Below are 27,401 nucleotides of genomic sequence, written 5' to 3' on the forward strand. Positions count from 1 at the left end.
GAAGAAAGAAGAGGAAAGGGAGAAAGAAGAGGAAAGGGAGAAAGAAAAAGGGGAAGAGGCTCCCGCATCCTTGTTCCAGCCCGGCCCCCCGGGGTCCAGGACGCGCCCGGGGACCGCGGCCAGGACCCAGGCCCCGGCACCCCCGGCCCCGCAGCCTCGCGCGGGCATCTCCGCACCGGACCCGCCCCCGCGGCCCGGCGCCGGCCAGGACCAGGTGGGCACCTGGCGGGGCTCCCGGCGGGCGCGTCCCCCGGGTCCTTCCGGGTTGGCAGCGGCGGCGCAGGGGCGGGGGGCTGAGGAGGGGCCCGCCTCCCTCCCCTCCCTCCTCCCTCCCCTCCTCCTCCTCCCGCCGCCGCGCTGGGACCGGTCCGTCCGGCGGCTGCAGGGCCGCGGCGGGCGGCGCGCAGCATGGGCGGCCCGCGGGCCTGGGCGCTGCTCGGCCTGGCGCTCCTGCTCCCGGGGGGCGGCGCCGCCTGGAGCGTCGAGGGAGCCCCGCTGTCCGGCCGCAGGTACAGGCTGCCCCGCCGCCCTGCGCGCTGCCAGCGCCCGCGGGGTGGGGGCCGGCCCGGGCACCCCCTGCCCCCCACCCCCCTGCAGCCTTCGTGCCCGCCGGCCTGGGGGGAGGGACCTGGTCCCCCACCGCGGTGCCAGCCCCCAGAGCCGGGCCGGGGTGGGGGGGGTGTGTCTGTGTGTGTCTGTGTGTGTGTGTGTGTGTCTGTGTCTGTGTCTGTGTGTGTCTCTGTGTGCGTGTGTGTGTGTGTGTGTCTGTGTCTGTGTCTGTGTGTGTCTCTGTGTGCGTGTGTGTGTCTGTGTGTCTGTGTGTGTCTGTGTGTGTGTGTCTGTGTGTGTGTCTGTGTGTGTCTGTGTGTCTGTGTGTGTCTGTGTGTCTGTGTGTGTCTGTGTGTGTGTCTGTGTGTGTCTGTGTGTCTGTGTGTCTGTGTGTGTGTGTCTGTGTGTCTGTATGTGTGTCTGTGTGTGTGTCTGTGTCTGTGTCTGTGTGTGTGTGTGTCTGTGTCTGTGTGTGTGGGTGTCTGTGTCTCTGTGTGCCTGTGTGTGTGCCTGTGTGTGCCTGTGTGTGTGTGTCTGTGTGTGTGTGTGTCTGTGTCTGTGTGTGTGTGTCTGTGTCTCTGTGTGCCTGTGTGTGTGCCTGTGTGTGCCTGTGTGTGTGTGTCTGTGTGTGTGTGTCTGTGTCTCTGTGTGCCTGTGTGTGTGCCTGTGTGTGCCTGTGTGTGTGCCTGTGTGTGTCTGTGTCTGTGTGTCTGTGTGTGTGTGTCTGTGTGTCTGTGTCTGTGTGTGTGTGTCTGTGTGTGTGTGTCTGTGTGTGTGTCTGTGTGTGTGTCTGTGTCTGTGTGTGTGTCTGTGTGTCTGTGTGTGTCTGTGTGTCTGTGTCTGTGTGTCTGTCTGTCTGTGTGTGTGTCTGTGTCTGTGTGTGTGTCTGTGTGTGTGTGTCTGTGTCTGTGTGTGTCTGTGTGTGTCTGTGTGTGTGTGTCTGTGTCTGTGTGTGTCTGTGTGTCTGTGTGTCTGTGTGTGTGTGTCTGTGTGTGTGTGTGTGTGTGTTGGGGGCTGAGGGAAGGGGCTCTGGGCTGCCCCGCTCCACTATCCAGCAGAGGCACCCAAAGTGCTAGGGTCCCCGACTCCCTGGGTGGGACCGGCAGCCTCCTCCAACCCCCCTTCCCCCCCCCCCATGCCACCCCCGAGCCGCAGAGAAGAGGGAAGGAGAACAACGGGGAGAACACCCCCCAGGACTTCCCTCCCCCTCCTCCCCTTCCCCAGGGAAAGCCCAGGACAGCCCCTCGCTGACCCCCTGGGGGCTCCTCGCTCCGGCTTTTTTAGGGCCTCGCTCCGGCTGTGGCTATTTGTTTCTCCGGAGGAGGAAGACTGGGGGGGGGGCGGTTCAGGGCCCCAGGTCAGCGGGGGCCCCAGGGGCCTGGCATTTGGACCCAGATGGGAGGAAGTACTGCCTTCCTGCCGCTTTGCTCTCCCCAGCGCTGCGGGCATTCTCTCCACGGTGTCCGGTGTCCGTGGGGCATCGTCCAGGGGGGCCTCACAGGCAGCGTCCTCCTCCCTCCTTCAGGGACCGGAGGAAGCGTGGGGGCCTTGTTCCCATTTAGCAGATGAGCAAACGGAGGTCCCAGAACACGAACTCGATCTTCTAGGCTCGCCAGTAACAGGAGAGCCAAGGTTGAAATCGGTGTCTTCCTGGCCCCGAGGACACCGTCTGAACCTGCCTGGCCCCGCTCCTGGCCGCAGCCCTGCCCCTGCTGCTGTCCCCCACCCCCCCCGAAGGAGCCAGCTCAGCCGGCAAAGCAGAGCAGCCAGGCCCGTCAGGCCCTCCCATCGCATTCAGATGCCCGCCCGGCCCCCAACCCCCAGGCCTCACTTTTTAGATTCTTTTCGGAAATTCTCCTTGCCCGGTGGCCAGGGGGGCCAGCATGCCTCCGCCAGGATAGCAAGCACAGGTGAGCGGGGCAGGGCGGAGAGCAGAGGCGGCTGGGGCATCAGAAGCCATAAGAACAGTTTTCTGAGAGAGGGATGGGCAGGGGGCAGCTGGCACAGCCACCACCTTCTGCGGACTGACCACCTGCATCCATCGCTTCCAGAACCTTCCCGGCTGCCTTAGAAGGCACGCGTTTTTGGGGTCCCTGTTTCTTAGGGACTGGGGGGCGGACAGGGGTAAGGGGTGAGCCAGGCCAGCTCTGCACAGCCCCAAGGCACCCTGGTTCTAGTGGGGGCGGTGTGTGTGTCTCAACGTCTCACTGCATTCCTGGGGCTGGGATTGGCCCCTTGGATGCCTTCTTAGAGGGGAAACTGAGGCTCAGAGAGGGGAAGGGACCTGCCTCGCACACCGATGTGAGCCCCAGGGTCCCAGGGGCTGAGATGACTGACTCCGAGCTGGGAGCTCCCGTTGTCGGATGGGGATGATGGTCCAGGGGACCCGAGGCCCAGCCTGCCCTCCCGCCAGGCAGTCCGGGACAAGGTCCTCACCCGCCTCCAGGGTCTGGCTGGGAGCGGAGTGGGGGCGGTGGGTGGGTACCTGGTGGTCCCTGGGGACTGTCACCCTATCTGCGCACAGAAGGCTCCCAGTGGCCTGAGCGTCACAAAAGCCCAGGGGGGCGCTGCTGTCCCTCCGTGATCAGACCGAGGCCTCCAAAGGGGTCGAGGCGCCTCAGTCCGGGCCATCGGTTCCCAGATCCAGGGTCCCTTCGGCCCAGCAGAGGTCGTCTGCTTGCAGCTTTGGGAGAGGCCATGGTGCGGAGTTCGGGGTCCCGGCCCTGGCGCCCCCCGCCCCCTCCACTCGCTGTGTGGCCTCAGGCAGGTCCCCGGGTCTCACTTTTCTTCCGCAACCGGAGGAAGCTTGGGAACCCTCGTTCCCATTTAGCAGATGAGCAAACTGAGGTCCCAGAAAACGAACACGGTCTTCTAGGCTCGCGGGCCATTCATAGGAGGGCTGGGGTTCAAATCCGTGTCTTCCTGGCCCCGGTGACCCTGTTTGAGCCTGCCTGGCCCCTCACCGTCCCCCTCTTTGCTCCCTCGGCCCCTGCTCGCAGGCCTGCTGTCAGGACGGACAGAGGACCCGCTGGGGCCCTGACCTAGAGCGGCTCCTGCTATCCCTAGTGTGTGTGTGTGTGTGTGGGGGGGGACCCCGGCTGGAGGGATCCGGAGTCCTCCCTGCCAGGACTTCCCCGTGTGGCCCCATCCGGGCATCGCTGGAGACGGCGTGGGGATGTCTCGCCCCATCAGCCCTCTCTCCACTCCCAGCCCGGCGCCCCAGGCACCCCTTGGCAGCCGAGGGACAAGAGGCAGAAAAGAGGCTTTGTGTCTGGGGAGGGGGGGCCGGGAAGGCATCCAAGGGGCCGCCCCCAGCCCCAGGAATGCGGTGAGACTCTGAGACACACACACACACACACACACACACACACACACACACACGCACCGCCCCCCTCCCCCCAGAACCAGGGTGCCTTGGGGCTGTGCAGTGCTGGCTTGGCTCACCCCTTACCCCTGTCCGCCCCCCAGCCCCCGCTGGGCCTGCTTCCTGTCTGCCCTCTGAGGTCCCTTCCAGCCTGAACCCGCGTCCGGACTTAGAGCTGTCCCATCCCCAGCCAAGCCTCTGTCCCTGAAGTGCTGGCTTCCTGTGGGCAGGTCCCAGCACAGAGGAGAGCGGAGAAGGCTCTCCCCGCCCTCCTCCAGGGAGCTCACATCCCGGAGATTTCTCTCGGAGCCTCAGGGTCCCCCTCTGTACGATGCCTACCCTGTAGTCAAGGGGAGGACTTGGTGGTGGAGATACTGGGCTGGTGTCCCCATGCCCGGGGAAGGCTCTGGGCCCACGCTGGGGGCTGGGGGCCGGTGCCATAGTCCAGGGACAAGCAGCACCAAGGGCGGTTAGCGCCGTGCTGAGGAGGAGAGGCTGCTGCCCCCATTTGCAGACGGGCAAGGTGAGGCCTGGGGAGGTCCAGGGCCTTGTCCGAGGTCACCGAGCGAGGGATCCGCGGAGCTAGGGCTGGGACTTCGCTTCCAGCATTCGGGGGGTGGGGGGTTCCGGCTCCAGTCACCCCACCCCCGCCTGGTACGTCTCCTCTCTTTCCTCTCCTTTTCATAACCGCCCTTGGCCCCCAGCCCACTTGGCTGCCTCCCGCAATTAGCCCCTATCGCTGTTCCGGATCACAGCCCCGGGGCCCTGCGGAGACTAAGTCCCCTGGGCCCCTCGGCAAGGGGGGGAGGGCTGGGGGCGGAGGGCTGGGGGGTGGAGGGCTGGGGGGCGGGGGGAGGGAGATGGTGGGGACAGCCGGCTCCAGACGGAGCTGGTCTGTCCTGTTTTCTCTCCCCCAGTGGCCTCTGGGGGCCCAGAGGGTGCTGAGCCGGCAGGAGTGGCAGGCCCAAGAGAGAAGGGTGCCCCTCCCATCCCTTCCCCCTGGCCCCGTCCCACAGGTGCTGGCCCGGCCTCCTGAGGTTCTCGGACAGCGTATCCCCCACCACACCCCGGAGAGGAAGCCGGGGGCTCAGGGCGGAGGCAGGGGCTCAGGGGCCGCAGACATCTCTGGGGCCCGGGGTCGCGGGTGGCTCCTCTGTCCAGGGCCACCGCGCTCAGCTGTTCAGCTCACCTCTCCGAGCGCCTCACCTGCACCCGTCCCGGCTGCCGGCCTTTCCCCCAAACCCTCAGGGCTCTGCTGCAGCCCCTGGAGGTGCCAGCTCTGCTGGGGCCCTCAGGCTGAGACCCCAGTGATGACAAGGCGCCTGCGGGAGAGCAGGAGTGTGCGCGGATCTGAGTGTGCACAGGGGAGGGAGGGAGGGCAGGAAGGTCAAAGAGGGGTCGAGGGAGTGAGGAGAGGGGAGAGGGGAGGCGCGGGTGGGACAGAGCAGGCAGGGCTTGCAGGGGGTAGGGACTCAGGCCCGCGCTGCCTGGAAAGTGGCCGGAGGGGCCGGAGGGCGGCGGGGCCAGGCTGGCTGGGACCCTGGAGGGGCGCTCGGGCTCATCCCGGGACAGTGGGGCCGGGAAGGGGTGAGGCATGGGGAGGGGTGACGCCCCCGGAGAGAGGGGATGAAGGACTAACCTTGCCCCCCACCTGGCCCGAGTGTCCCCTTCTCTCTGAAATGTCTGGCTCTCTAGCCACCAGCTCCGTGTCTCCTGAGCAGAGGATGCAAGCAAACTCCAACACGCGGGAGGCAAACAGGGAGCCATGCAGAGCCCACAGAGGGTGGTCTTAAGGGAGGAAGAGAAGGAAAACATTGTCCCCGTAGCTCCCCTCGGGCCATCTTCCCCGGGGACATGTGTGAGGGTGCACAGCCCGCCTCTGCAGGCCTGGACCCCGTGCAGAGAGGACAGTCCTTTCTGTCGGCTTTGCTTCGGTCTGACTGTGAGCTCGAGTGTGTGTGTACGTGGGTCTGTGTGCAGGTGCATGGGAGTTGCATGCACGTACGGGTATGTGAGTGTGTCTGTGTGCATGTGCGTCCGTATGTGTCGTGTGCTCACTGCGTGTGCATACTGATGTGTGTGTCTGAGTTTGCCTGTATGCGTATGCGTACGTGTCTGTCCACTGGCATGTGTTCCTCCCTCTGTGCCCAGGGCCCCCTCCTGTGTCTGGAGCTGCTGTCTCTGCCCTGGGTGCTCCCTCTCTCCCTTCTTCCTTCACTCACAAGGCCCCTGGGCCAGCCTGGGGCACTTCGCTGGCTGCAGGAAGCCCCTGAGCCCCCCTGATCGTGCGCCCCACATTTTGTGCATTTTTCTGGGGTGCACATCATTTTCCCAAAGGGGCTTATGTCCCCCCCCAGAAAAACACAACCCCAACAGTTTTAAACCCACAGCTCCAGGGGCCCAGAAGCTCTCAAGGGTGGCCTTTTGGGAAGGAATCTTTTTAAACGTATAAAGCCCCCCTCCGCTCGTCAGGAAAAACATGTCCAGCACAAGGTCAGGACCACACGCTCTGGAATCCGCCAGACCTGAGTCCCACCCATGACCGTGTCACTCGTGCTGGGCGCCTGGGGCGTGACCCACACCCCAGCGCCTCCGTCTTCCCACCTGCAACGTGGGGCTTACGCTCGGGCGTGAGGGAGGCCCTGGGCCCAGCTCTGGGCACACGGCAAGCCCAGCCGGAGAAAAAGCTCCTCTGTGCTCCCCGAGGTGGCCGTGCGGGGTGAGCCTGTGCACACAAAGCCACACGTGTGCCTCCGCGGGTGCAGCGTAGTCTGCTTTCTCTTCCTCCCTGGGCGCACAGAAATGCCGTCTTGCCCCGGTGGTCTGCGCAGGCGTCGTGGTCTGTCCCCGGAGGCCTTGGGCTCTTCCCCAGCACCCGTGTCCCACGGTCCCGTTCAGGCCCCTCCTGGGTGTGCACTGTGGGGAGCGCCAGTCCCCCCTCCCGGGCGTGACCGGCCCCCGGCTCTGCTGGGCTCCTGCCATCCCTCCCCCTGCTCTCCCGCCCCCATGCTGAGCCGTTCCCTCCTCCTGGACGGATTCCAGTGACACAGAGCGAGCGGCGAGGGGACTTCCCGGGGTGGCAGACTGGCCCTGGCCGAGGCCGCCCCTCCAGGTGGGCCTGGCGGGGGCGGGCGGCGCTGAGGGGGCTGGGTTTCGGGGGCGGCGATGGCCGGGACATTCCCGGCGCTCAGTGGCCCCAGCCCTGCACGGGGTCACGGACTCGGCGCTGTCTGCCGGGGCTGGGAAAGGAGGGGCCGTTTCAGGTGACCCTTCTCAGCCTGAGCCCCCTCGTCCTCCCCCCACACCCCCCACCAGACTTGCCTCTGTGACCCGAAGCCCGGGGCCAGTGGGTTCCCAGGCTGGGCCTGCACAGAGCCGTGGACCGTGGCTCAGGAGACGGACAGGAGACGGGAGCGGAGGCCTCCGGGATGGAGTGAGGGCCACCCTGGGCCATCCAGAGTCCTGGCTTCCAATCCGCTCCCCCAGCCACCGGCTCTGGGGCGTGAGCAGTTTTCCCCTCCCCGGCCTCCAGGGCACCCTCTGTGTAATGGGGGGGGGGGGGGGGGTGCCTTTCTGGATGGATCACCGTGGGAAGAGGAGGTGAATATCCTTAGCATACAGAAGGTGCTCAATCTGTGCAGTGCAGTGTGACGGTGACTTAGTCTCCGGAGAGGTCCGCTCTCCGTGCCTGGGATGTTGTGCCTCCCGCCTGGCACACAGAGGGGCACAGGGGTAAGGGAGTCAGGGCCCCTCCTCCTGTGCCAGGGGGGGAGCTGGCGGAGGTGAGTCACCAGCTCAACTCAGCGTGACAAGCTCCCAGGGGCTGAGAGGCGGGGGCGCGGAACCATACCTTCTGATCCGGTGGGGGTGGGGGTGGGGGTGGGGGTGGGGGTGGAGGTGGAGGTGGGGGTGGAGGTGGGGGTGGAGGTGGAGGTGGGGGTGGGGGTGGGGGTGGAGGTGGGGGTGGAGGTGGGGGTGGGGGTGGAGGTGGGGGTGGGGGTGGAGGTGGAGGTGGAGGTGGGGGTGGAGGTGGAGGTGGAGGTGGGGGTGGGGGTGGGGGTGGAGGTGGGGGTGGAGGTGGGGGTGGGGGTGGAGGTGGGGGGGAGGGTGGGGTGGGGTGGGGGTGGGGTGGAGGTGGGGGTGGGGTGGGGTGGGGGTGGGGGTGGGGTGGGGGTGGGAGTGGGGGTGGGGTGGGGTGGGGGTGGAGAAGGACAGGGGGAGGGTGGCAGCACAGCAGCTGCAGAGGTGAGAGGTGCCCGATGGGGACGTGGAGGGAGGGAGCTCGGGCAGCGGGCCCAGCATGAGCAGAGGCCTGGGGTGCGGGACCTGGGGAGACGTGGGCACGAGAGAGCTGCAGGGCCGAGGGTGGGGGCGGGCCAGCCCAGGTTCCATCTTGTGAAGGAGGAGCAGGGCGGAGGGGCCGCTGCTGTCATCCAGGCGGGAGGCGGGAGGCGGGAGGCGGGAGGCGGGAGGCGGGAGGCGGGCAGCACGGCCTGGAGGGTCCGGGTTGGAGAGAGGAGATGCTGAGAAGGGAGAGGCCCTTCAGAGACGGCTGCTCCACCTTGTCCCCTGACGTCCATTCCCCAAGACCTGCCTCCCGCGAGCCCCCAGCACAGCCACCCCTCTGAGCTGTGGGATCCACGCTCAGCCTCCCCAGCACAGACGCCCGGGGGCCCCGAGGGCGCTGAGAACCGGGGTCTCTCTGCCTGGAGGCTGGGGGTCCTGGCGAGAACCCAGCGCTCCTCGCTCCCCATCCCGGGGTCCGGGCGGGGCGGGGCGGGGCCTGGCTGAGCGGCCCCCCAGCAGCGTCCTCCCTGCGGGTCTGTTTCAGGAACTGGTGCTCCTACGTGGTGACCCGCACCGTCTCCTGCCACGTGCAGAACGGCACGTACCTCCAGCGGGTGCTGCAGGGCTGCCCCTGGCCCATGGGCTGCCCGGGGAGCAGGTGAGGGGGGCGGGGCGGGCGGGGCGCAGCATGGGCGGAGGCCTGGCGGCGGGGGCGCAGTGGGTGCGCAGGGGGAAGGCCGGGACCCCAGGGCGGGTGGAGCAGAGGGAGCGCCGGCCCTAGGCCTGTTCCTGGGGGGCACCCTGGAGGGCTTCCTGGAGGAGGGGGTCCCACCATTCACCCCCACGCCTCCCCTCGGGGAGCGTTCGCTGCTAGGGACCAGCGGCTCCACTTGCAGGGCCTGCCTGTCCCGTTGGCATCCGGCTCCCCAAGGCTGGAAGGCTGAGGAGGAATAGAAGGGCTGAATCCTAGAATGCAGGAGAGAGGCTCCCACGGGGTCTTGGGGAGGGGTTGGGGAGGGGAACAGAAGGCCCCGGGGGCTCTGCGGACGGCCCGCAGGCGGCGGGAGAGACGGCAGCGGGCCCCGTCGGCATTCTCGCAGCTACAGGACCGTGGTGAGGCCCACGTACAAGGTCGTGTACAAGACGGTGACCGCCCGCGAGTGGAGGTGCTGCCCCGGGTACGCGGGGGCCGGCTGCGAGGAAGGTAGGGTGCCCCCGCCCGTGTTCGGGAGGGTGCTCGGGCGGGAGCAGGCAGCTGTCGCTCGGCTGCAGACACGGCCGTGCCCAGTGCCACGCACGCTGAGGTCCCCGGCAGAGCTGGTGCCCACTGTCCCAGGGTTGACCGCCTGCCCCGTGGGAGACTCTGGGGAAATGTGATGCACGCTGTGCAGGCACCCCCCTCCCCCCCAGCCTTTCTCCCAGACCTGTCCGCGGGCTGTGGGAGCCGGTCACGGAAGCAAAGGGCCACTTAGGTGGGAGGGTCAGCAAGGTCGGGACGCTCATACCCATCCTGCTGGAGGAAGAGGGGAGGGCGGGAGGGCGGGACCCGGGGGCCAGGGGAGCTGGAGGTGGGGAGGGGCAGATCCCCAGGGCGTGGGGGCCCCCTGGGCCTGAGCTATGGCAGGGCCTACCCAGACCAAGGCCGTCCTGTCCCTGCTGCCCTCTCCGGGGCAGACCTTCGCGGGGCTGTGGGTCCACCATGGAGGGCAGCGTCCCCACCCTAGAGCCCAGCAGCTGGAGGCCGTGCATCCAGGCACCAGGCTGAGGGCTGGGAGCTCTGCCACTCGTGCGGCAGGGGGACAAGACGGGATGGGCCAGGCCAGCCCCGGCAGCTGCCAGCTCCCTCTGCAGGGCCTGCGGGGCCCAGCCCGGGGCCGGGGTTAGTCCAGGCTTGGTGGGCCAGGCCAGCACCACCGCACACCAGCTGCGTGGCCTGGGGCCGGGGACTCCCTGTTCTTGTGCAAGCGGTTGTGCAAGGGCCGCGCGGGGTGGGGGGGGGGGGGGGGGCGCGCGGGGCTGCCGTGCAGCGGCACCGTCTCCGGCCTCTCCGAGGGCACCAGGCTGCTCTTGCAGCCTCAGGGTCTTCCCTGGGACCCCGTCAGGGGACGGCAGGACGGCACGATGGAGCAGGGAGAACCCTGCAGAGGGTGCAGGGCCCTGGTGGGCCCTCGTGATGGCTGATGGGGTGGGAGGGTGGGGGCTGGGGAAAGGGATTTCTGGAAAGCCGCTCTCTGCGGGGGGCCCTGGGAGCGGGAGGGAGGGAGCCGCTGGGGGCACGGCTGGCCCATCCCGGCCCTCCCTTCCTCTGACAGCCGCTCCGGGCGGGCTTCCCGGCCGCTTCCCCTGACGGTGCCTGCCCGCCCGCCCGCCCGCCCGGCCGTCTGTGCGGCGCTGGGCCATGACCTCGGGGCCAGGGAACTGCGTCACAGGGCGGCAGGGCAGGCTTCCCCGTCTGCAAAGAGGGGGTGAGACAGGCGCCCACTCACGGGCTCGGAAGATAACGAGTTCAGACCAGCCCCGGGACGCGCCTCCAACGTGCCAGGCCCAGCGTGCCCGCTGCCCCCGTGTGCGCTGCTGCGGCCGGTGCCTCCCTGGTGGGACTGAGCCGGGCTACAGGACACACCGAGCGCCGGCCGTGGCACGCCCCTGCTGCCCGCTGAGCCTCCATCCCTGCCACCCACGTTCCTCCGAACTGGGTGAGGCTTACCCCCAGGTCACAGGCCCCTGGGGAGGGGGTGCTGGCGGTGCAGGCCCAGCCTGAGCGCGGGCCCGCGGTGGGACCGGGCGGGGTCTGGCCGGAGGGACCCGTCTGGTTTGAGTTCCTGGCGCCTCTCGCTCCCTGCACCAGCCCACAGCCCCGCTCTGAGCTGCCAGGGCTGCGCCTTATTTGGATCTTGTCTCCCCCGCCCCAGACAACAGCCCCAGACAACACTCGGTGGCCTTAAAAGGCAGGCCCGGGGGGGGGGGGGGGCAGCGGGGAGCAGTTGCCCTGCTGGCTCCAGAGCCCCTCCCTGCCCGCCCGCCCCCGGCTTGGCCAGCCCAGCCCTCCGGCCGGCCGTGGAGGAAAGCAGGCCCCCCAGAACCAGACCCGCCAGGCCGCCTGCTCCGGGGGGAGGGGGTGGTGACAGGGGTGGGCCCTGGGAACAGGCCTCCCGTGCCCTCCCAGGCGGCCGCCTCCCTCTGTTTTTCATTTAGAACCAGGTCTGGGTTGCCTGTCGCGTCGTCTCACCGAGCGGGGCTGGGAGAGGGTGGACAGCCACGTCGCCACTGCCGGTCACCGATGTGCCGGCCCTTAGCCGGGGAGACAGAGTGGCCTGATGGCCCCATTTCACAGATGGGAAAGTGGTTCCAGAGAGAACAAGTCACACAGGTCTGCAGTGACAGGGCTGGGGCCCAGCCTTGCAGCTGTTACTGCTCAGCTTTTTTTTTTTTTTTTTTTTTAATATATTTTATTGATTTTTTACAGAGAGGAAGGGAGAGGGATAGAGAGCTAGAAAACATCGATGAGAGAGAAACATCCACCAGCTGCCTCCTGCACACCCCCCACTGGGGATGTTCCCACAACCAAGGTACATGCCCTTGACCGGAATCAAACCTGGAACCCTTCAGACCACAGGCCGACACTCTAACCACTGAGCAACACCGGTCAGGGCCCTCTCACCTTTTAACACATGCAGCTCGTTGGGGTGATTGCGGAGCACCCACGGCCCCTACCCAGCGCCAGCCCCCTCGCCCCAGCCCCACCAGGCTGGCAGCCTTGTTCATGCCTGTGACCGGGTGTCGGCCGCCCCCCTTCCTGGGCCTCCGTCCCCCGCCGCACTGAGGGGAGCAGAGGTCCCTGCTGGGCTCGGGGCAGGGGGCGGGGCTCTGGCCTGACCAGGAGGGCCAGGCCTGCAGGGCTCTCACCCCGCCGCCCCCCAGTTGCAGGCTCCTCCGGCTTCGTGGAGCCCAGATGGCCCGGCAACGCCATGCGGCGGGCGGTGCTCCGGCCCTCAGCCTTCTCAGGTGGGTCCTGGGCAGCTGCGTGGGGGGCCCTGGGCTGGGGGAGGACTGGGGGGGCGGTGTGCTGACTGCCCGGAAAGCCATCTCGGCCCAGCTGTGCGGGGCCAGGAGAGTGCCCTGCCCCTGCCTGCCCCAGGCTGCCCCTGCCCCTGCCTGCCCCAGGCTGCCCCTGCCTGCCCCTGCCTGCCCCTGCCTGCCCCAGGCTGCCCCTGCCTGCCCCAGGCTGCCCCTGCCCCTGCCTGCCCCAGGCTGCCCCTGCCTGCCCCTGCCTGCCCCAGGCTGCCCCTGCCTGCCCCAGGCTGCCCCTGCCCCTGCCTGCCCCAGGCTGCCCCTGCCCCTGCCTGCCCCAGGCTGCCCCTGCCTGCCCCAGGCTGCCCCTGCCTGCCCCAGCCTGCCCCAGGCTGCCCCTGTCTGCCCCAGGCTGCAAAGAAAACCGAGGGGGAGAGGAAGGGCTCCCGAGGAGATCTGACCTGGGCCCAGCCACCCCAAGACCGTGACCCCCAGACTCCTGCAGAGACAGGTCCATGCCCCTAGTTTGCTCTTTTCATAGCCATATAAACTTTTTTAAAAATATTTTTTATTGATTTTTTACGGAGAGGAAGGGAGAGAGCTAGAGAGCTAGAAACGTCGATGAGAGAGAAACATTGACCAGCTGCCTCCTGCACACCCCCTACTGGGGATGTGCCTGCAACCAAGGTACATGCCCTTGACCGGAATCGAACCTGGGACCTTTCAGTCCGCAGGCCGACGCTCTATCCACTGAGCCAAACCGGTTTCAGCACCATATAAACTTTTTATTGATTTCCGAGAGGAAGGGAGAGGGAGAAAGCGATAGAAACATCGATGATGAGAGAGAACAGGTGATCAGCTGCCTCCTGCACGCCCCACACTGGGGATCCAGCTCGCAACCCAGGCCTGGGCCCTGACCGGGAATCGAACCGTGACCTCCTGGTTCACAGCGACGCCCAACCACTGAGCCTGCCGCCGCCGCCGGCTCCTCTCTCTGTTTGAACTGAGCTGAGCGTCTGCACTGTGAGAGGCACCGTGCCAGGTGCTTTCCACGGCAACCTGTTTAAACCTCGGGGTCCCTGCTGAAACCAGTGTGGCTCAGTGGATAGAGGGTAGGCCTGCGGACTGTGAGGTCCCAGGTTTGATTCCGGTCAAGGGCAGGTACCTTGGTTGCGGGCACATCCCCTGTGGGCGTGCAGAAGGCAGGTGGTCGATGTTTCTCTCTCATCGATGTTTCTAACTTTTTATCCCTCTCCTTTCCTCTCTATAAAAAAATCAATAAAACATATTAAAAATAATAATAATAAAAATAAATAAATAAATAAATAAACCTCAGGGTCCCTGTTCCCCTCTTAGGAGGAGGAGGCCAAGGGTCAGAGAGAGGGCGTGGTCCTGCCATAGGTCCCACTAACGGGAGGGGCAGCGCTGACCTTAGGCTCCGGGCCTGCTCCCCGCCCGTCCTCCCCTGCTCTGAGCTCAGTGCCCTCAGGGGCGAATGAGCTGACATTTGTCCTAAAGCACAGATGGCGGTGAGGATGGGAGAGGCGGGCTCGCTGAGCTCCCCACAGGGCCCGGCCACCCGGAGGCTCAGGGACCAGGCGGAACTGGCGCGCACAGCGAAGGGGTGTGGCCGGGAGGCCGCAGGCGCCGGATGGTGGTTCCAGAGGGAGAGTCCGGGGGTGGCACCTCTGAGGCCAGCCCATCGCAGACTCTAATGTGTCATCCGTCCCCAACGCCAGCAGGCCCTGGCAGCCCCGCCCACGGGGGGGGAAGCCGCAGGATTTCCTGTCCCCGCTTCCGGGAAAGCAGTCCCTTTGGATGCCAAGGCTGCAGGGGTTGGCTCCCTGGCCCTGCTCTGGGAGAAGCCTGCAGGGCATGGTCCCCCGTCCCCCCCCCCCCCCGACAGGCCATTCCTGCAGCGTCTCCCCTGGCTGGGCTGGGCTGGGCTGGGCTGCCTCCTGGGCGGGGGTCCTCAGGGTCCATTCGCTCCCTCCGTCCTGCCTCCAGGTTGTGTCAACTGCAGCAAAGTGTCGGACCTGGCCGAGCGGCTGAAGGTGCTGGAGGCCAAGGTGGGTGAGCAGCTGTCCCCTGGGCCCTGGCCTCCCCACCCCCTCTCTGCACCCCCCCCCCCCCCCCCCCCTGCTCACAGCATCCATGGGCAGGCAGCTTCCCTGCCGCCCGCCCCCCCGCCCCCTCCCCAACCTTCCCGTCTGGCCCCGCCGGCTTTCTGGGCCTCTCCCGCCGTGCCCCTGCCCGGGAAGCCAGCTCCTCCTCCAGGAGTCCCCCACACGATTGGACGATTAGAAAGTAAGACCCTCCGGTTCTCAGAAACATAAAACACTCAGAACCATAGCAAACCTGCCCACAAACCGGAGGGAGAGGCCCTCACATGTAAGCATCTTTCCCCCATCGTGCGGAGGCATACACGCTGCCCTCACCTCTCCCCTCTGTCACTCCTGCCTCTGGGAACTGATCTTAAGGAGACCAGATGTGACGATGTTTACCAACGTGCTGACTGTCCACCTAGGAAATCTGAAAACCCGAGAGCAGAAGGGGTGGGTGGCATCATTAGGGAGCAAGGCGCCATGGAATATTGGGCAGCCCTGAACGCGTCCTCCTTTTTTTAGATATATATTTCTAATTGGTTTCAGAGAAGAAGGGGGGCGAGAAAGAAAGAGAGAGAGAGAGAGAGAGAGAGAGACAGACATCAATGATGAGAGTCATTGATTGGCTGCCTCCTGCATGCCCCACCCTGCAGCCCATTGGCTGGCCTGTCCCTGGTGAGGCCCTGGTACCTGCCCCATCCATCTCTCTCCCTCTTCCTCTTCCTCTCCCTCTTTCTCCACAGGTGGCCGTGCTGACTGTTACCCAGCAGGCGGCGCCCCCCACCCCAGCTGCCCCCGAGGACCTCGCCCCTCTCTGGGGCTCCCCAGCCGCCCAGGGCAGCCCTGGGGACGGAGACCTCCGAGGTGAGTGGGTCGGTGGGGAGCACCCTCCCTCGTGGGAATGAGAATCCCGTTTCTACTCCGCTGCCGGCTCCCAGCTCCACCCCCTTGTGGGCTGGGGTCTTCCCTGATCTCTGGGGTCCTGGGAGGCCCACAGACCCTGCCCCACCTCCTCTGGTGGCAGGGACCCTGGATGACACAGACCCTCCCCCCGCCCCAGCTCCAGGGCTGCCGGGAGCCAGAGACGCCCCGAGGGCCCCACTGCTCCCCAGAGACGGTAGGTGCCGGCTTGAGGCCGGAGGCCGGGGGCGGGCAGGGGCGAGGCCAGAGCTGATGGGATTTCTCCCCCAGACCGAGTCGGTGCCCGGGGACTTCCCGGGCCCGTTGGCCCCAAGGGAGACACTGGCAGCCGGGGCCCGACAGGAATGAGAGGCCCCCCAGGTGAGTGTCCACGGCACTGCCCCCGCCCCCCCAGCTTTCCTGGCCAGCCCCAGCAGGCTCTGAGCTGGGCCCTGGGGTGGGCTCCGGGGGGCCCCTGCCTCCTGCATGCCCTCCCATACCCCCTGATTCCATTGCAGGTCCACAGGGCCCCCCAGGGAGCCCTGGCCAGGACGGAGCCGTGGGCACCCCTGGAGAAAGGGGACCTCCAGGCCCCCCTGGGCCCCCCGGCCCCCCAGCCCCTGTTGGACCACCCCACGCCCGGATCTCAGAGCATGGTGAGTCCCCCGGAGTCACAGCATGTCTGGGGGGGGGGGGGCAGTGAGGCTGGCATAAAGCGTCACCACAGTGTCACTGCTGTCTACCAGGCCCCTGTAGAGCTTGCTCTCGGTCAGCCACAGGTCACCCCGTCCTAGGACAGGCGCTGTTGTCCCTCTCTGCTCGCTGACTGGGGAAACTGAGGGCCGGAGAGGGGAAGCCACCCAGCCAGGGCCTGGGACGGGCCTCGCACCCAGGCGGCCTCCGAGCCTGCGCCTGGAGCCACCTGGCATCAGGCCCTCCCGCCAAGCCTCAGAGCTGGCCAGGAGCCAGCTGGCCTTCGAGCACACGGAAGGCCGAGGCCCGGCAGCAGGAAGCGGGCCCTGAGCTCCCAAGGCCGCAGCCCTGCCCTGTGCTCAGAGGAGCCCTGGCCGCTCCAGCCAGCCACACCCCGACCTCCGTCCGTCATCCCGCCCCGGCCCAGCCTGCATGTGTGACGCCGGAGGTCAGAGCCCGGAGTGCCGGGTCCAACCCCGTCCGCGTCGTACTGGTGCCCCATCCCCTCGTCCTCCCTCTCCCAGCCTCAGTTTCCTCATCTGTACGATGGGAATAATGACAGCGCCAACCTCCCAGCGCTCGGCGGCACCCGCGCTCAGAAGCCTGGCTCCACATGGGTGGCCCAATAAATGGCAGCGTCTATTATCTTCCCGCTGGGCACGTGGCAGTACGGGCCCAGCAAGGAGGAGAGTCTCGCTGGATGTCACCAGCCAGACCAGGGGTCGGCAAACTCATTCGTCCACAGAGCCAAATGTCAACAGTACGACGATTGAAATTTCTTTTTTTCTACGTCTGCGCATGGGCCACGAAGTTTCAATGGCACTGTCCAAGCCAGCCCGCGTGTGGTATTTCTTTTCCATATTTTATTAATTTTTTACAGAGAGGAAGAGAGAGGGGTGGAGAGTTAGAAACATCGATGAGAGAAAAATATCCATGGGCTGCCTCCTGCACACCCCCTAATGGGGACGTGCCCGCAAACCAAGGTACATGCCCTTGACGGGAATCGAACCTGAGACCCTTCAGTCCGCAGGCCGATGCTCTATCCACTGAGCCAAACTGGTCAGGGCCCACGCGTAGTATTTTGTGGAAGAGCCACACTCAAGGGGCCAAAGAGCCGCATGTGGCTCGTGAGCCGCAATTTGCCGACCACCGAGCTGCACTGTGGCAGGGATAGAACCCAGATCTCTCTGCCTTCTGGGCCAACACTCTCCCCCATCCCCCCTCCTCCTCTTCCCTCCTGCAGGGGACCCGTTCCTGTCTAACACCTTCACTGAGACCAGCAGCCACTGGCCCCAGGGACCAGCTGGGCCCCCCGGGCCCCCGGGGCCTATTGGTAAGTTGAGCCCAGGTCTGGGGTTCGGGGTGGGGTTGAGGGGTGGCAGGGGGACCAGCGCTGGGGCTGTCGGGAGGGAGTTGATGGTAGACTTCCTGCCATTGTGCTCTGCGTTGGTCCTGAGGATATCCTGCCTTTTTGTTTTTTAATTGCACTTATTGGGGTGACATGGCTTTATAAGATTATAGAGGGTTCAGGTGTCAGGGTGTCATACGTCATCTGCCTATCGTATCATGTGCTCACCGCCCAAAGGCCAGTCTCCAGGATAATCCTGTCTTATTCCAGGTCCCCCGGGACCTCCTGGTCCCATGGGCATCCCTGGGGGCCCTGGGCACTCGGTGAGTATTTCTCCTCATTCTCTCACTCGTCTTCCCACCTGTCCGCTCACCCATCCATCCTCTCATCCCTTCATCCGAGCATGTATGGGGCATGGGACAGACACACTCCTTTTCCTAAAGCTGCTCGTTCAATCCATGTAACAAGAAGTACTGCTGCCGAAACCGGTGTGGCTCAGTGGATAGAGCGTCGGCCTGCGGACTGAAAGGTCCCAGGTTCGATTCCGGTCAAGGGCATGTCCCTTGGTTGCGGGCACATCCCCAGTAGGGGGTGTGCAAGAGGCAGCTGATCGATGATTCTCTCTCATCGATGTTTCTAACTCTCTATCCCTCTCTCTTCCTCTCTGTAAAAAATCAATAAAATGTATTTTTAAAAAATAAAAAAAAGAAGAAGAAGAAGAAGTACTGCTGTTAGCACCTAAGGCCAAGAGAGGCTGCGGGAACTTGCCCTAGGGCTGTGGCCAGCACATGGCGACCTCCAGGCCAAGGTGGGGCCTGTCTGGCTCCAGGGCCAGCGTTGTGGACACTGAGCTGTCTGCACGTCCCTCTGTGTGCATAGCCCCGGGGCCCAGGCCAAGCTGGAGCTCTCCCCCCCCCACCCCTCTGCCCCCCCAAGACCCCGCCCGCTCTACCCTGCCCCAGCTCAAGGCTGAAGTCCTGTCTTATTGCTCAGGGACCCCCGGGCCCCACTGGACCCCAAGGAATCTCTGGCCACCCGGGAGAAAAGGGTGAGAGAGTGAGTACTGAATTGGCCCCAGATGCAGGGTTCTGGGGAGGTGTGGCCGGGGGGGGGCCCTCTGGGTCAGACACCCCAACAGCTGACTCCACTCCTCTCCTCCCTCCCACACAGGGACTGCGTGGAGAGCCAGGCCCGCAGGGCTCCATGGGACAGCGGGTGAGTGATGCTGCCCACCCTGCAGCGCCCCCTTCAGGATCCTGTAAGCACAGGCCCCTGCTCTGGCTGCAGCCCCTGTGGCCAGAGCCCCTGACCCTCCTCCCTGTCTGGTCCAGGAGGTGCTCCATCTCCTTCCTCCCCGTCTCAGGCTCGTCCGCCTCCTAAGGTCCGCCACCTCCGGCTCACAGGCTCTGTACCTGTTTCTCTTGGGGTGTGTGTGTGTGTGTGTGTCTTCCACTCCCTGTGTTTCTCTATCCCTCCTGCTATAACGGTAGGTTCGTCTGTTTCTCCCTTCAGTTTGGTCCTGGATTTCTAAGCTTTGTTGTTAGCTGTATACACATCCAGTATTCTGTTGCCTTCTTGGCCCTTTTATCTTTACACGATAATTATCTTTCTTCCTTTGTCTTGCATTCTATTTTATGTCGTGTTTTATGGTATATATTAGAGGCCCAGTGCACGAAATTCATGCACGGGGGTGGGGGTGGGGAGGGCTGTCCCTCAGCCCAGCCTGCACCCTCTCCAATCTGGGACCCCTCGAGGGATGTCCGACCTGCCCATTCCTGACCGAGTGTTAAGGCCTCCAACTGCAATAGCGGGCTGATCTGGGGCTCCCTGCAGGCCAATCGCTCTTGACCTCTGACTCCTCAGGCCAGTAAAACGAACGCTTTCTGCTTGAGGTGTTTGGGGGACTGAGGGTACACCCTCAGGGAAAAGCTATGCATATTTGGATGTCACCCAGGGCCGTTTCCTTCTGTCAAAGGCCAACTGTCCTCCAGCTTCTGGCTGCTCTTTCTCACTCTCCTTTGCCTTCAAACAGTTGTTCTTTGCATTTTATCTTGTGTCCGTCCAATGCGAGCTACTCTCTATCTCTGCCTCTCTCTGTCTCCCTCAATAGGTCTCTCTCTCCCCCTTCTTTCCTTCTCCCCTCCCTCCCTTCCTCTCTCATTGCTTCTACCTCTGTGTTTGCTTGTTTTTCCTTTTCTTCCTTCCTTCCTTTCTTTTTTTTTTTTGTTTGTTTGTTTGTTTGTTTTGTTAATCCTCACCTGAGGATATTTTTCCATTGATTTTTAGAGCAAATGGAAGGGAGAGGGAGAGACCGAGAGAAACATTGATGTGAGAGAGACACATCGATGGGTTGCCTCCTGCACACATCCCCACCAGGGCTGGGGAATCTGCAACCCGGGTACCTGCCCTTGACTGGAATCGAACCTGGGAGACCCTTCAGTCCGAGGGCTGACGCTCTATCCACTGAGCCACACCAGCTCGGGTGCTTCTACCTCTGTTTCTCCTTGCAGGGAGAACCTGGCCCCAAAGGAGACCCCGGTGAGAAGAGCCATTGGGTAAGCTCAGGGCTCGCACGGCTGCCCCGCCTGCCCTGGACACTCAGGAGATTATTTTGGGGTGGGGGCACCCCAGCCACATCCTGGTCTCTCCCAGGGAGGAGCCTTGACCGCTCTCAGGCCTACCCCCCTCCCTTCTCCCGTTCCTCCTGACGTCATCAGGAGACCCCACGCTCCCTGTCTCTGCCTTCACGTCCCTGCCTCCGCCTTCCCACCTCGGCCTTCCCAGGCCCGGGCGTCCCTGCCTGTCCTCCGGGCAGTGGGGGCTGGCCCAGTCCAGACTGCATCCCTCCCCCGCCTGCCTCCACGGCCCCCCCCGAGCGGGGGCTCGGCGTCTGCTCCCCTGTCCCCAGGAGAAGGGAAGCGTGAGGAACGGGACGGGGACCCTATGTGGGCTGGGAATGCTGAGGTACCCAGGAGCCCTCGGTGAGCGGCACAGGGCACCCAGACACCGTCACACATGGAGGAAACGCACGGAGCACGGAAGAGAGGCCTAGGAACTGTCCGATGTAGATGGCACATGAGCTCAGGGGGCCTAGACTCCACCGTGCCCAAACGCCCTGTAGTTCCCATCACACACACAGGGCCCGGGAGGAACGGGGGGACACCTAGAAATGGTCAGGAAGCGAGACGAGGGGCCTCGGAGGCACCCCGCACAGAGGCGGCCAGTGAAGGGTGGGGAGGGGGGCCTAGATTCTGTCCCGTACACAGGAGGCAGAATTAGAGAGAAAGGGCGCCTAGGAACCACAGGTGGGGTCCCAGAAGCCTTCACGCTCACCGGAGACAGCTGCCGAGAATGGATCTCAGGGCCCAGAGTCCACCTGCCCGAGAGACACACCGGGAGAGGCCCAGAAGCCCCTGAAGGCAGGGACCTGGACACGGCCGCCCACATAGCTGACGGTGGAGAGTGGACAGGATGGGGCAGACGCCCCTATAGGCAGACCCCTGGGAAGCCCCTTGGGAGGCTGATCGGGCGCCTCCCTCTCCCACCCCCATCCCCGGTGCAGTCTGGCTGGGGGGGTCCTGCTTCCTGGCGGGCACTAGCCGGCGAGGACACGGGGAGCCCCCGGCGCCCGCCTCGCCCTCTCTGCTCCTGGTCGTGGGGTCAGCGACGGATACAGCCGTGGGAGTCCCCCGCCCCGCACGAGTCCAACCCGTGTCTCCCCACGACTCCTGGGGTCCTGCTACCTTTCCGGCAAGCCTCTCCCAGCGCCTCACGGCCGCCCCACCTCTCCCCCCCCAACCCCACCCCCGGGGGCTCCAGAGCCTCTCAAGCACACTCCACAGGGGCACGAGCTGGGCCGGGGGTCCCGGTGAGGCCAGCTCTCCGCCTCCCCTCGGCCCCTTCGCCGGCCCCTCCCAGCTCACTTTCCACCCAGCCCAGGGAAGGTGGGAGAGCGAGGTGAAGTCTGAACTGGGCTCAGCAGCCTGGTCCCTGCATGGGGATCCAGCAGGAGGACAGATGCCTGAACTATAATATCTCAGATCAGGCCTCAAACTATCCCAGACCAGTACCCCCTGTGGGAGGGGCCCCACGAGGTAGCAGGGCCCCTGCCCACCCACCTGCTTCTCCCTCCTCCTCCCCTCCCCCTCCCTCTCCTCCTCCTGCACTTCTGCTCCTGCTTGCTGCCTGCCTGGGAGGGGGCCTGCTGGGCCGGGGGCTGCATGAGGCTTGGAGGCTGGGGGAGCTGTTCTGTTGGGAGCAGGTGGGAGTGAGGTCCAGTGCGGGGAAGGGCCCCGGGGACTCACTCCTATACACACCCTCTTCCAACCCCGCTTGGGAGCCCCTGGCCCCGCTGTGGCTCAGCAGTGACACCCAGTGGCCATATGCACGCACTGCAGGCGCTGCTAGGGAGTGACAGGTGAGCCAGCTGAGCTAGGACAAAGCTCATATCCCGTATTTAGACCGGAAAAACCGAGGCCCAACCCCGAAGAGCAGATGGTTGGCAAAGCTGGAACCGAAGCCCAGGCTTTTCAGCTCCCAGGACTGGGGGGACCAGCTAACATCCCCTCTCCCCCCCCCCCCCCCAAGCACCTCCTCGGTGGGCCCCAGGTCCCAGGCCATAGATGCAATTTGGACACTTGGCCCCACCCTAACGGTCTGGACTAGGGAAGGAAGAAAGGAGCGTGAGTTTGGGCCCTGTGCTATGGAAGGAAAGGACAGACAGATGGGTAGTGAGTGAGAGGGAGTGCCAGCTGGTGGTCTCTGTCAAGACCCTGGGCAGCAGCTGGCATGGCTTGGGAGTAGGGAGCCCCCAGGTGAGGGAGGCCTGGGAGTGGGCGGGGCTGAGGGCTGGGCTCCTGGGCCTGCAGAATACGGGCTTGTAGCAGCGGGACCCTGGGCGGGATGAGCTCACATGAGAAGGAACTAGGGAGAGGGCACCAGGGCCAGCCCCTCAGTGTGGCCAGCATTTCAAACACAGCTTCCCAATGGCAGTGCCACCCAAACATGTTCTCATGTGACTGGTACATATTCATTTTGAATGGAAAGAATATCGGTAAGTAGCCTGACCCCACTGATGGACACAGACCAAAAGTGTGCGCGCTTAAAGAACATTAGGGACGGGGCCAGGGGGCACTTCCTCTGGCAGGTTCCATGGCACCCCTTGCCCGGGAGGCAGCATGACTCACCGAGGGGCTGCTTCTGCCTGCTCTGCCCCCTCCCGTCCTCTCCCGGCCTCGTCCCTGTTGCCCGGGGGCCCTGGGCTGCGGCGGGTAAGCAGGCTGCGGGTGCATGGCCGGGGCGGGGCATGGGCCACCGGCAGGCTCCCCAGGGCCCCCTCCCCCGCCCCCTTCACGGCTGCATCTGTCTCTTTCCTCCGCAGGGGGAGGGGTTGCACCAACTACGCGAGGCTTTGAAGATTTTAGCTGAGAGGGTTTTAATCTTGGAAACAATGATTGGGCTCTATGGTGAGTAGAGACAGACAGACGGACAGACGGCCCGGCCCCCACCCGCCAGCCTTTGCCCAGGCCCTCCAGGGTGGAGCCGCCTGGGCCCAGTCACGAGGCCAGAGAGACTAAGACCCCCTGCCCCTCCATGACTGGTCCCTCCTGCCCGGGGGAACCTGGGCCTCAGGCATTGTGGGTAACGTGGCCACCAGGCCCGCACGGGACACCCGTGGCGACAGATGGCGAGTTTGGAAGAAATGCGCGATGAAGCCGAACTCCAGACCAGCAGGGAGGGGACTGGGGGTTACACAGCCAGACTGCAACAGTGCAGGGGATTGTGGGAAATGAAGTCAGAGCCCAGGCTGCCTGCAGGAGGATTATGGGTAATGGATCCAGACTTCAGTCAGGCCTCCGCTCTAGAGGAAGCACGGGTACCAGAGCCGGTCTCCAGGCCCACAGGGACCATAGGTTATGGGGCTGGACTCCAGAAATGCAGGGGACTGCTCAGGCCCCAGGGGCCTCTGGGTAATATCCTACCCACCAATTCCGATCCTCCCTCACCCATAAGCCCCCAGAGGCTCTGCCGGCAGGTCTTCCTGGCCTCAGATTTCCCCGGGACGGCTTCCGTTTCCCTCGGGTCCTCCTAACCTCCCCTGAGTGTCCCCTTAAGGGCCTGCCAGGCCCTCATCCCAGCCCGGGAGCTCACCCACCAGTGCTCCGCCCATCATCCATCCGGTCACGTGAGGAGCCAGGCTAGCCCTGCCCCACTCAGGGACTCCCACCCGGGCTCCTGCCCTGAAGCCAGCGGGTGCCTGGCCCACACACCCCCTTGGCCGCCCGGCCCCGCCCTCGGAGGCCGGACTCGCACCGTCTGCTCTTCTCGATCTCCCATCAGGCTCCTAGCTTACAGAGCTTCCTGCAGCAGCAGGCTCAGCTGGAGCTCCTGGCCAGACGGGTCACCCTGCTGGAAGCCATCATCTGGCCAGGTAACGGCAGGGCGGGCAGGCAGGGGCGGCCCCTTCCAGGAAGGGCCTGGGAAGGGCCTGGGCTCACAGAAGGCAACTCCCAGTGCTGGACCCAGGCCCGCGGACCTTGAGTCCTTCCACCCAGCTGGCAGACAGCGCCCGGCAGAGAGGCTAGGGCCACTAGCTCCTGAGTGAGCACCTCCCCTGTGCCCGGCTTCTAGCTCGGCACAGGCTCCAACGGATAAGACGGACGTAGTCTTGGTCTCATGGAGCTCAGGCTGCGGGGCTGCAGGGGGAGCCTGGGCCTGGCCATCAAACCCAGGCTGAGGAATTCCAGCTGGGGAGTGAGTCCCGGCAGCTGTGAGAGGCTGGGCTGGGGGTCAGGGTAGGGGGTGGGGGAGGCGGAAGGTGTCTCAGGGAGGGCTCCCTGGAGGAGGTACCGGCTACGTGGAACCCTGAAGGGCCAAGGTCAAGGGCGAGTGAACAGGCAGAGGAATAACATGGGCAAAAGCCAAGAAGCCAGAGAGCCTAAAGGCGCTGTTCCGTGAGGTTGCGGAGGGCTGAGTCGCCCAATTTGAGAAGGTCCCTGAAGGCAGGTGGGCAGCCCCACAGGGAGGTTAGACACCACGTGGTTTGTCAGGCTCCCCATTGTAGTGCGGTCCGCGCTGGCCCTGGAGAGACACGGATTGGCTACCCTCAGGGCTAAACCCCGCTCCTCCCCTGCCTGCTAAGAGGCCCCATCCCACCACCCAGTCCCAGCTCGTCCCTGCCCACAGGGTCTCAGCATCGTGCCCCACTCCCCTCTATGTTACAAGTAGGGGAGTGGAGCCTCCCGCCCCCAGCCAGGGTGGGCCAAGGCCCGGGCTAAGCCTCATTCATTCGACAGACCTGTAGGGTACACAACTACTGGGTGCCAGGTCCGGGCCAGCACTTAGCAGGTCCCAAGGACACCTGCCTTGGGGAGCTGCCCACTGAGCGGCAGGGGATCCTTCGCATCTGTAGCGACGAGGGCCCTGGGTGCAGGAGCTCCTAGGACGTGGGTGGGAACAGTCACTTCTCAGGGCGGGTGGGACACTTCCTGGGAGATGGGGCCCCGGTGTGAGGCCAGGGAAGAGGCCAGAGGAGAAGGTGGGGAGGGGCAGACCCCACGGAGTCCTGGGCTGTCACGCGAAGGCCCGGAGCTGGAAGGCGTGTGTGTGGTCTGCGTCCAGAGCGCCTCTTACCGCCCCCACGGCTCTTCCAACTCCTAGAAACGTCACTGACCGCCCCCGGCCTTCCTCTCCCAGAGGGACCGCAGCCTCACCCCAGGCTCCCGCACCTCCTCAGGCCGGCGCCCGGGTTCCACTCCCCGCCCGCCCGCGGCCAGCTCTGCCTCCGGCAGCCCCGGCGGAGCCGCTGCTCGCTCAGGAAGGCCCACGGCCTCTCTGTGGCCACCAGCCAGCTCCGTGGTGGGCCTGGAGGGGGAGGGGGGGGAGGGGAGCAGAGGAGGAGGAGATGGAACCATCCCCATTGGCCCATCCTGCACTGCGGTGCTTACGAAGGCCCAGATGGGACTCACGTTAAGGATTACAGCCGAGAGGAACCATCGTGACCGCCGGGCTGGATTTACACTCCTCCCAGGTCCTTCCAGCCCATCTCACAGACAGAGACAGACATTCCCTCGGGGCTGTAGGGACAGCAGTGCTGAGGTCCCTAAAGCCCTGGCTCTCGGGGCTCCATCAGACACCTCTGCTCCACCAGGCACTGGGGGGGGGGGTTCCAGAGGAAACCAAGGCCCTGAACTTAATCATTTAATTGACGGTCACAAGCTCACTGTCCCCACGACCACGGTCATCCAGCTCGTGCTGTGAAAGCCACGTCGCACTCGGGCTGCTGAGGGGGTGACCACAGGGGTGCGATCCCCGAGCTCCAGAGGAGGCTCACGGGCCTGTGACCGGCCCAAGGCCACCCAGCGGGGACATGGTGGGACCGGGACCCGGCCGGTGCTGGAGCTCTGCGTCCCTCCTGCCGCCCTCCCTGGTTCAGGGCGGGAAACGTCCCCGGACTGGGACGTGTTTGTTGGCCCCGGTACCCAGACCTCAGCCCCGAGGGGCACGGAGGCCGGGCACAGCGCCGGGACATAACGGCCACGGGGAGGCGGCGCCCCTCCTGGGAGCCGGGGTTCGCAGGGTAGTCAGGGCCTCCATCCTGGGCTTCTCTCCCCCCGCCGGCCTGGCTGCGCAGTGGCTGTGAGAGGGCCCGAGTGGCGGTCTCCGGGGGGAGGCAGGCCATGCTCCGGGTTTGGAAGGATGAGGAGGGTTCCGGGTGGCAAGAACGCCCGTTACTGGTTTCACTCTTGGGGTGTTGCTGGTTTCCAGGCGGGGGCATACCTCCCCGTAGCCTCACTGGAGCGGACTTCGGTGATGACAGGGGCTGGCCAGGACCTCGGGGAACAGCCGGAACGGTCCCGCTGGTTTCAGAGATGAGACCAGTGAGACCCCGACAGAGGTCCCGTTTGCCCAGAGCCACAGAGTGGGGCAGTGGCAGAGCCCGGCCTTCTTCCTAAGCCCTCCTCCGCCTTAAGTGGCCTGCTCAGAGGCAGGAAAAGCGAGCCTGTCCTTTGGCCTTAGTTTACCCGGCTGTGAAATGGGGACGACTCAGAGCACACCTTCACCCCAAAACGAAGAGGAGAAAAAGAGGGTTCTTACGGAGCGCTCACCACATTCTGAGCATTTCAGGAACACGGTGGGTCCGTGGAAATCAGAGGCCCCCAGTGCCCTCACCGGGCGGGGGCTGACAGCCCCTGGCGCAGGGGACACTAGTTCGCAGACGCCCGTCTCCCTGCAGCTCTGCCCCCGGATGCCAGGGCAGAGCACACCCGGCCGAGTGCCCAGTCTCCTGTCCCCCCCCAGAGGGCCCCGGGGCGGTGGGAGCCTCCCACAGACCTCACTAACCCCGCCTCTCTCCTTCCTCCGGCAGAACCAGAGGGGTCGGGGGCAGGCCCCGCCGGCACCGGCACCCCCACCCTCCTTCGCGGCAAGAGGGGAGGACGCACAGCCAACTACCGGACCGTGGCCCCCAGGAGCCGCAACGAGAGGGGCTGAGGGGGCGGTGGCCCCTCGGGTGGACCGGGCAGCTGCCTCTAGGGGCCGCCGATGCTATTTATTATGTCCTCAGGGTCCCTCTGCCGCCTGGGCCTTTGGGGGAAGCAGGCCTGGGTCCTGGCACCCCAGGCATGGCTGCCTCGCATGAGGCTGAGCAGGGATGGGGCGGAGGAGAGGGGGCCCAGGAGTGGGGGGGGGCCTGTTTCCCTCTGTGAAATGGGTGATGGGGCCTGCAGGGAGGGGGTTTGCCTTCCCATCAGCTGCCCAGGCCTCGGGCCTGCAGGCACTGCGGGAGCTCAGCTCTGCCTGGCCCTCAGCACGTGCAGGCACTTGAAGGAGGGCAGCTCGCCTCCCTCCCTCCCCATCAGACCCCCAACCCCTTCTCCCGTTTCCTGGTTTCTGGTGCTGGGTTCCTGACCCCGAGTCAAGCCGCCTGAGCTGACAGATGTGGGGACCGCTCCACTCAGTTCTGTCCCGGAGCCGCAAGCTACTCCTGTGTCCCAGGTGGGGGGAGGGGGGCAGGGACATGGAAAGGGAGGAGCCACCTGTTTCTGACACCAGGAAGTAGGTGCTTACCGGCCAATAAAGGCCCAGCCTGATTCCCCTCCCAGCCTGGTCTCTGTGCTTTGATGGGGCAGCCGGCAAGGCCAGG

At 65.2% G+C, this 27,401-nt stretch overlaps 1 protein-coding gene across 7 annotated transcripts; it reads left to right on the top strand.

Annotated features, from left to right (window-relative positions):
• Positions 1 to 345: 345 nt before the first annotated feature.
• EMID1 (EMI domain containing 1) lies at positions 346 to 27,295 on the top strand. 7 transcript variants are annotated; one of them, XR_006742388.1, is made up of 17 exons: positions 346 to 509; positions 8,745 to 8,858; positions 9,301 to 9,404; positions 12,122 to 12,205; positions 14,219 to 14,280; positions 15,060 to 15,180; positions 15,377 to 15,433; positions 15,508 to 15,597; positions 15,735 to 15,872; positions 17,153 to 17,242; positions 17,528 to 17,580; positions 18,251 to 18,313; positions 18,428 to 18,472; positions 19,768 to 19,812; positions 22,638 to 22,722; positions 23,597 to 23,687; positions 26,625 to 26,674. XR_006742388.1 is itself a non-coding variant. In XM_045585681.1 (16 exons), the coding sequence occupies exons 1-16, from the start codon at positions 409 to 411 to the stop codon at positions 26,747 to 26,749; spliced, it is 1,377 nt and encodes a 458-aa protein (XP_045441637.1). In that variant the 5' UTR covers positions 346 to 408; the 3' UTR covers positions 26,750 to 26,893. The 7 variants fall into 7 exon arrangements, 6 of the variants coding, with proteins under 6 accessions (XP_045441637.1, XP_045441635.1, XP_045441638.1 ...); XM_045585681.1 differs by lacking the exon at positions 23,597 to 23,687 and having other exon boundaries at positions 26,625 to 26,893; XM_045585679.1 differs by lacking the exon at positions 22,638 to 22,722 and having other exon boundaries at positions 26,625 to 26,893.
• The last annotated feature ends 106 nt before the right edge of the window (positions 27,296 to 27,401 follow it).

The sequence above is a fragment of the Pipistrellus kuhlii genome, unplaced genomic scaffold, assembly GCF_014108245.1.
Source record: "Pipistrellus kuhlii isolate mPipKuh1 unplaced genomic scaffold, mPipKuh1.p scaffold_m20_p_20, whole genome shotgun sequence".
NCBI lineage: Eukaryota > Metazoa > Chordata > Mammalia > Chiroptera > Vespertilionidae > Pipistrellus > Pipistrellus kuhlii.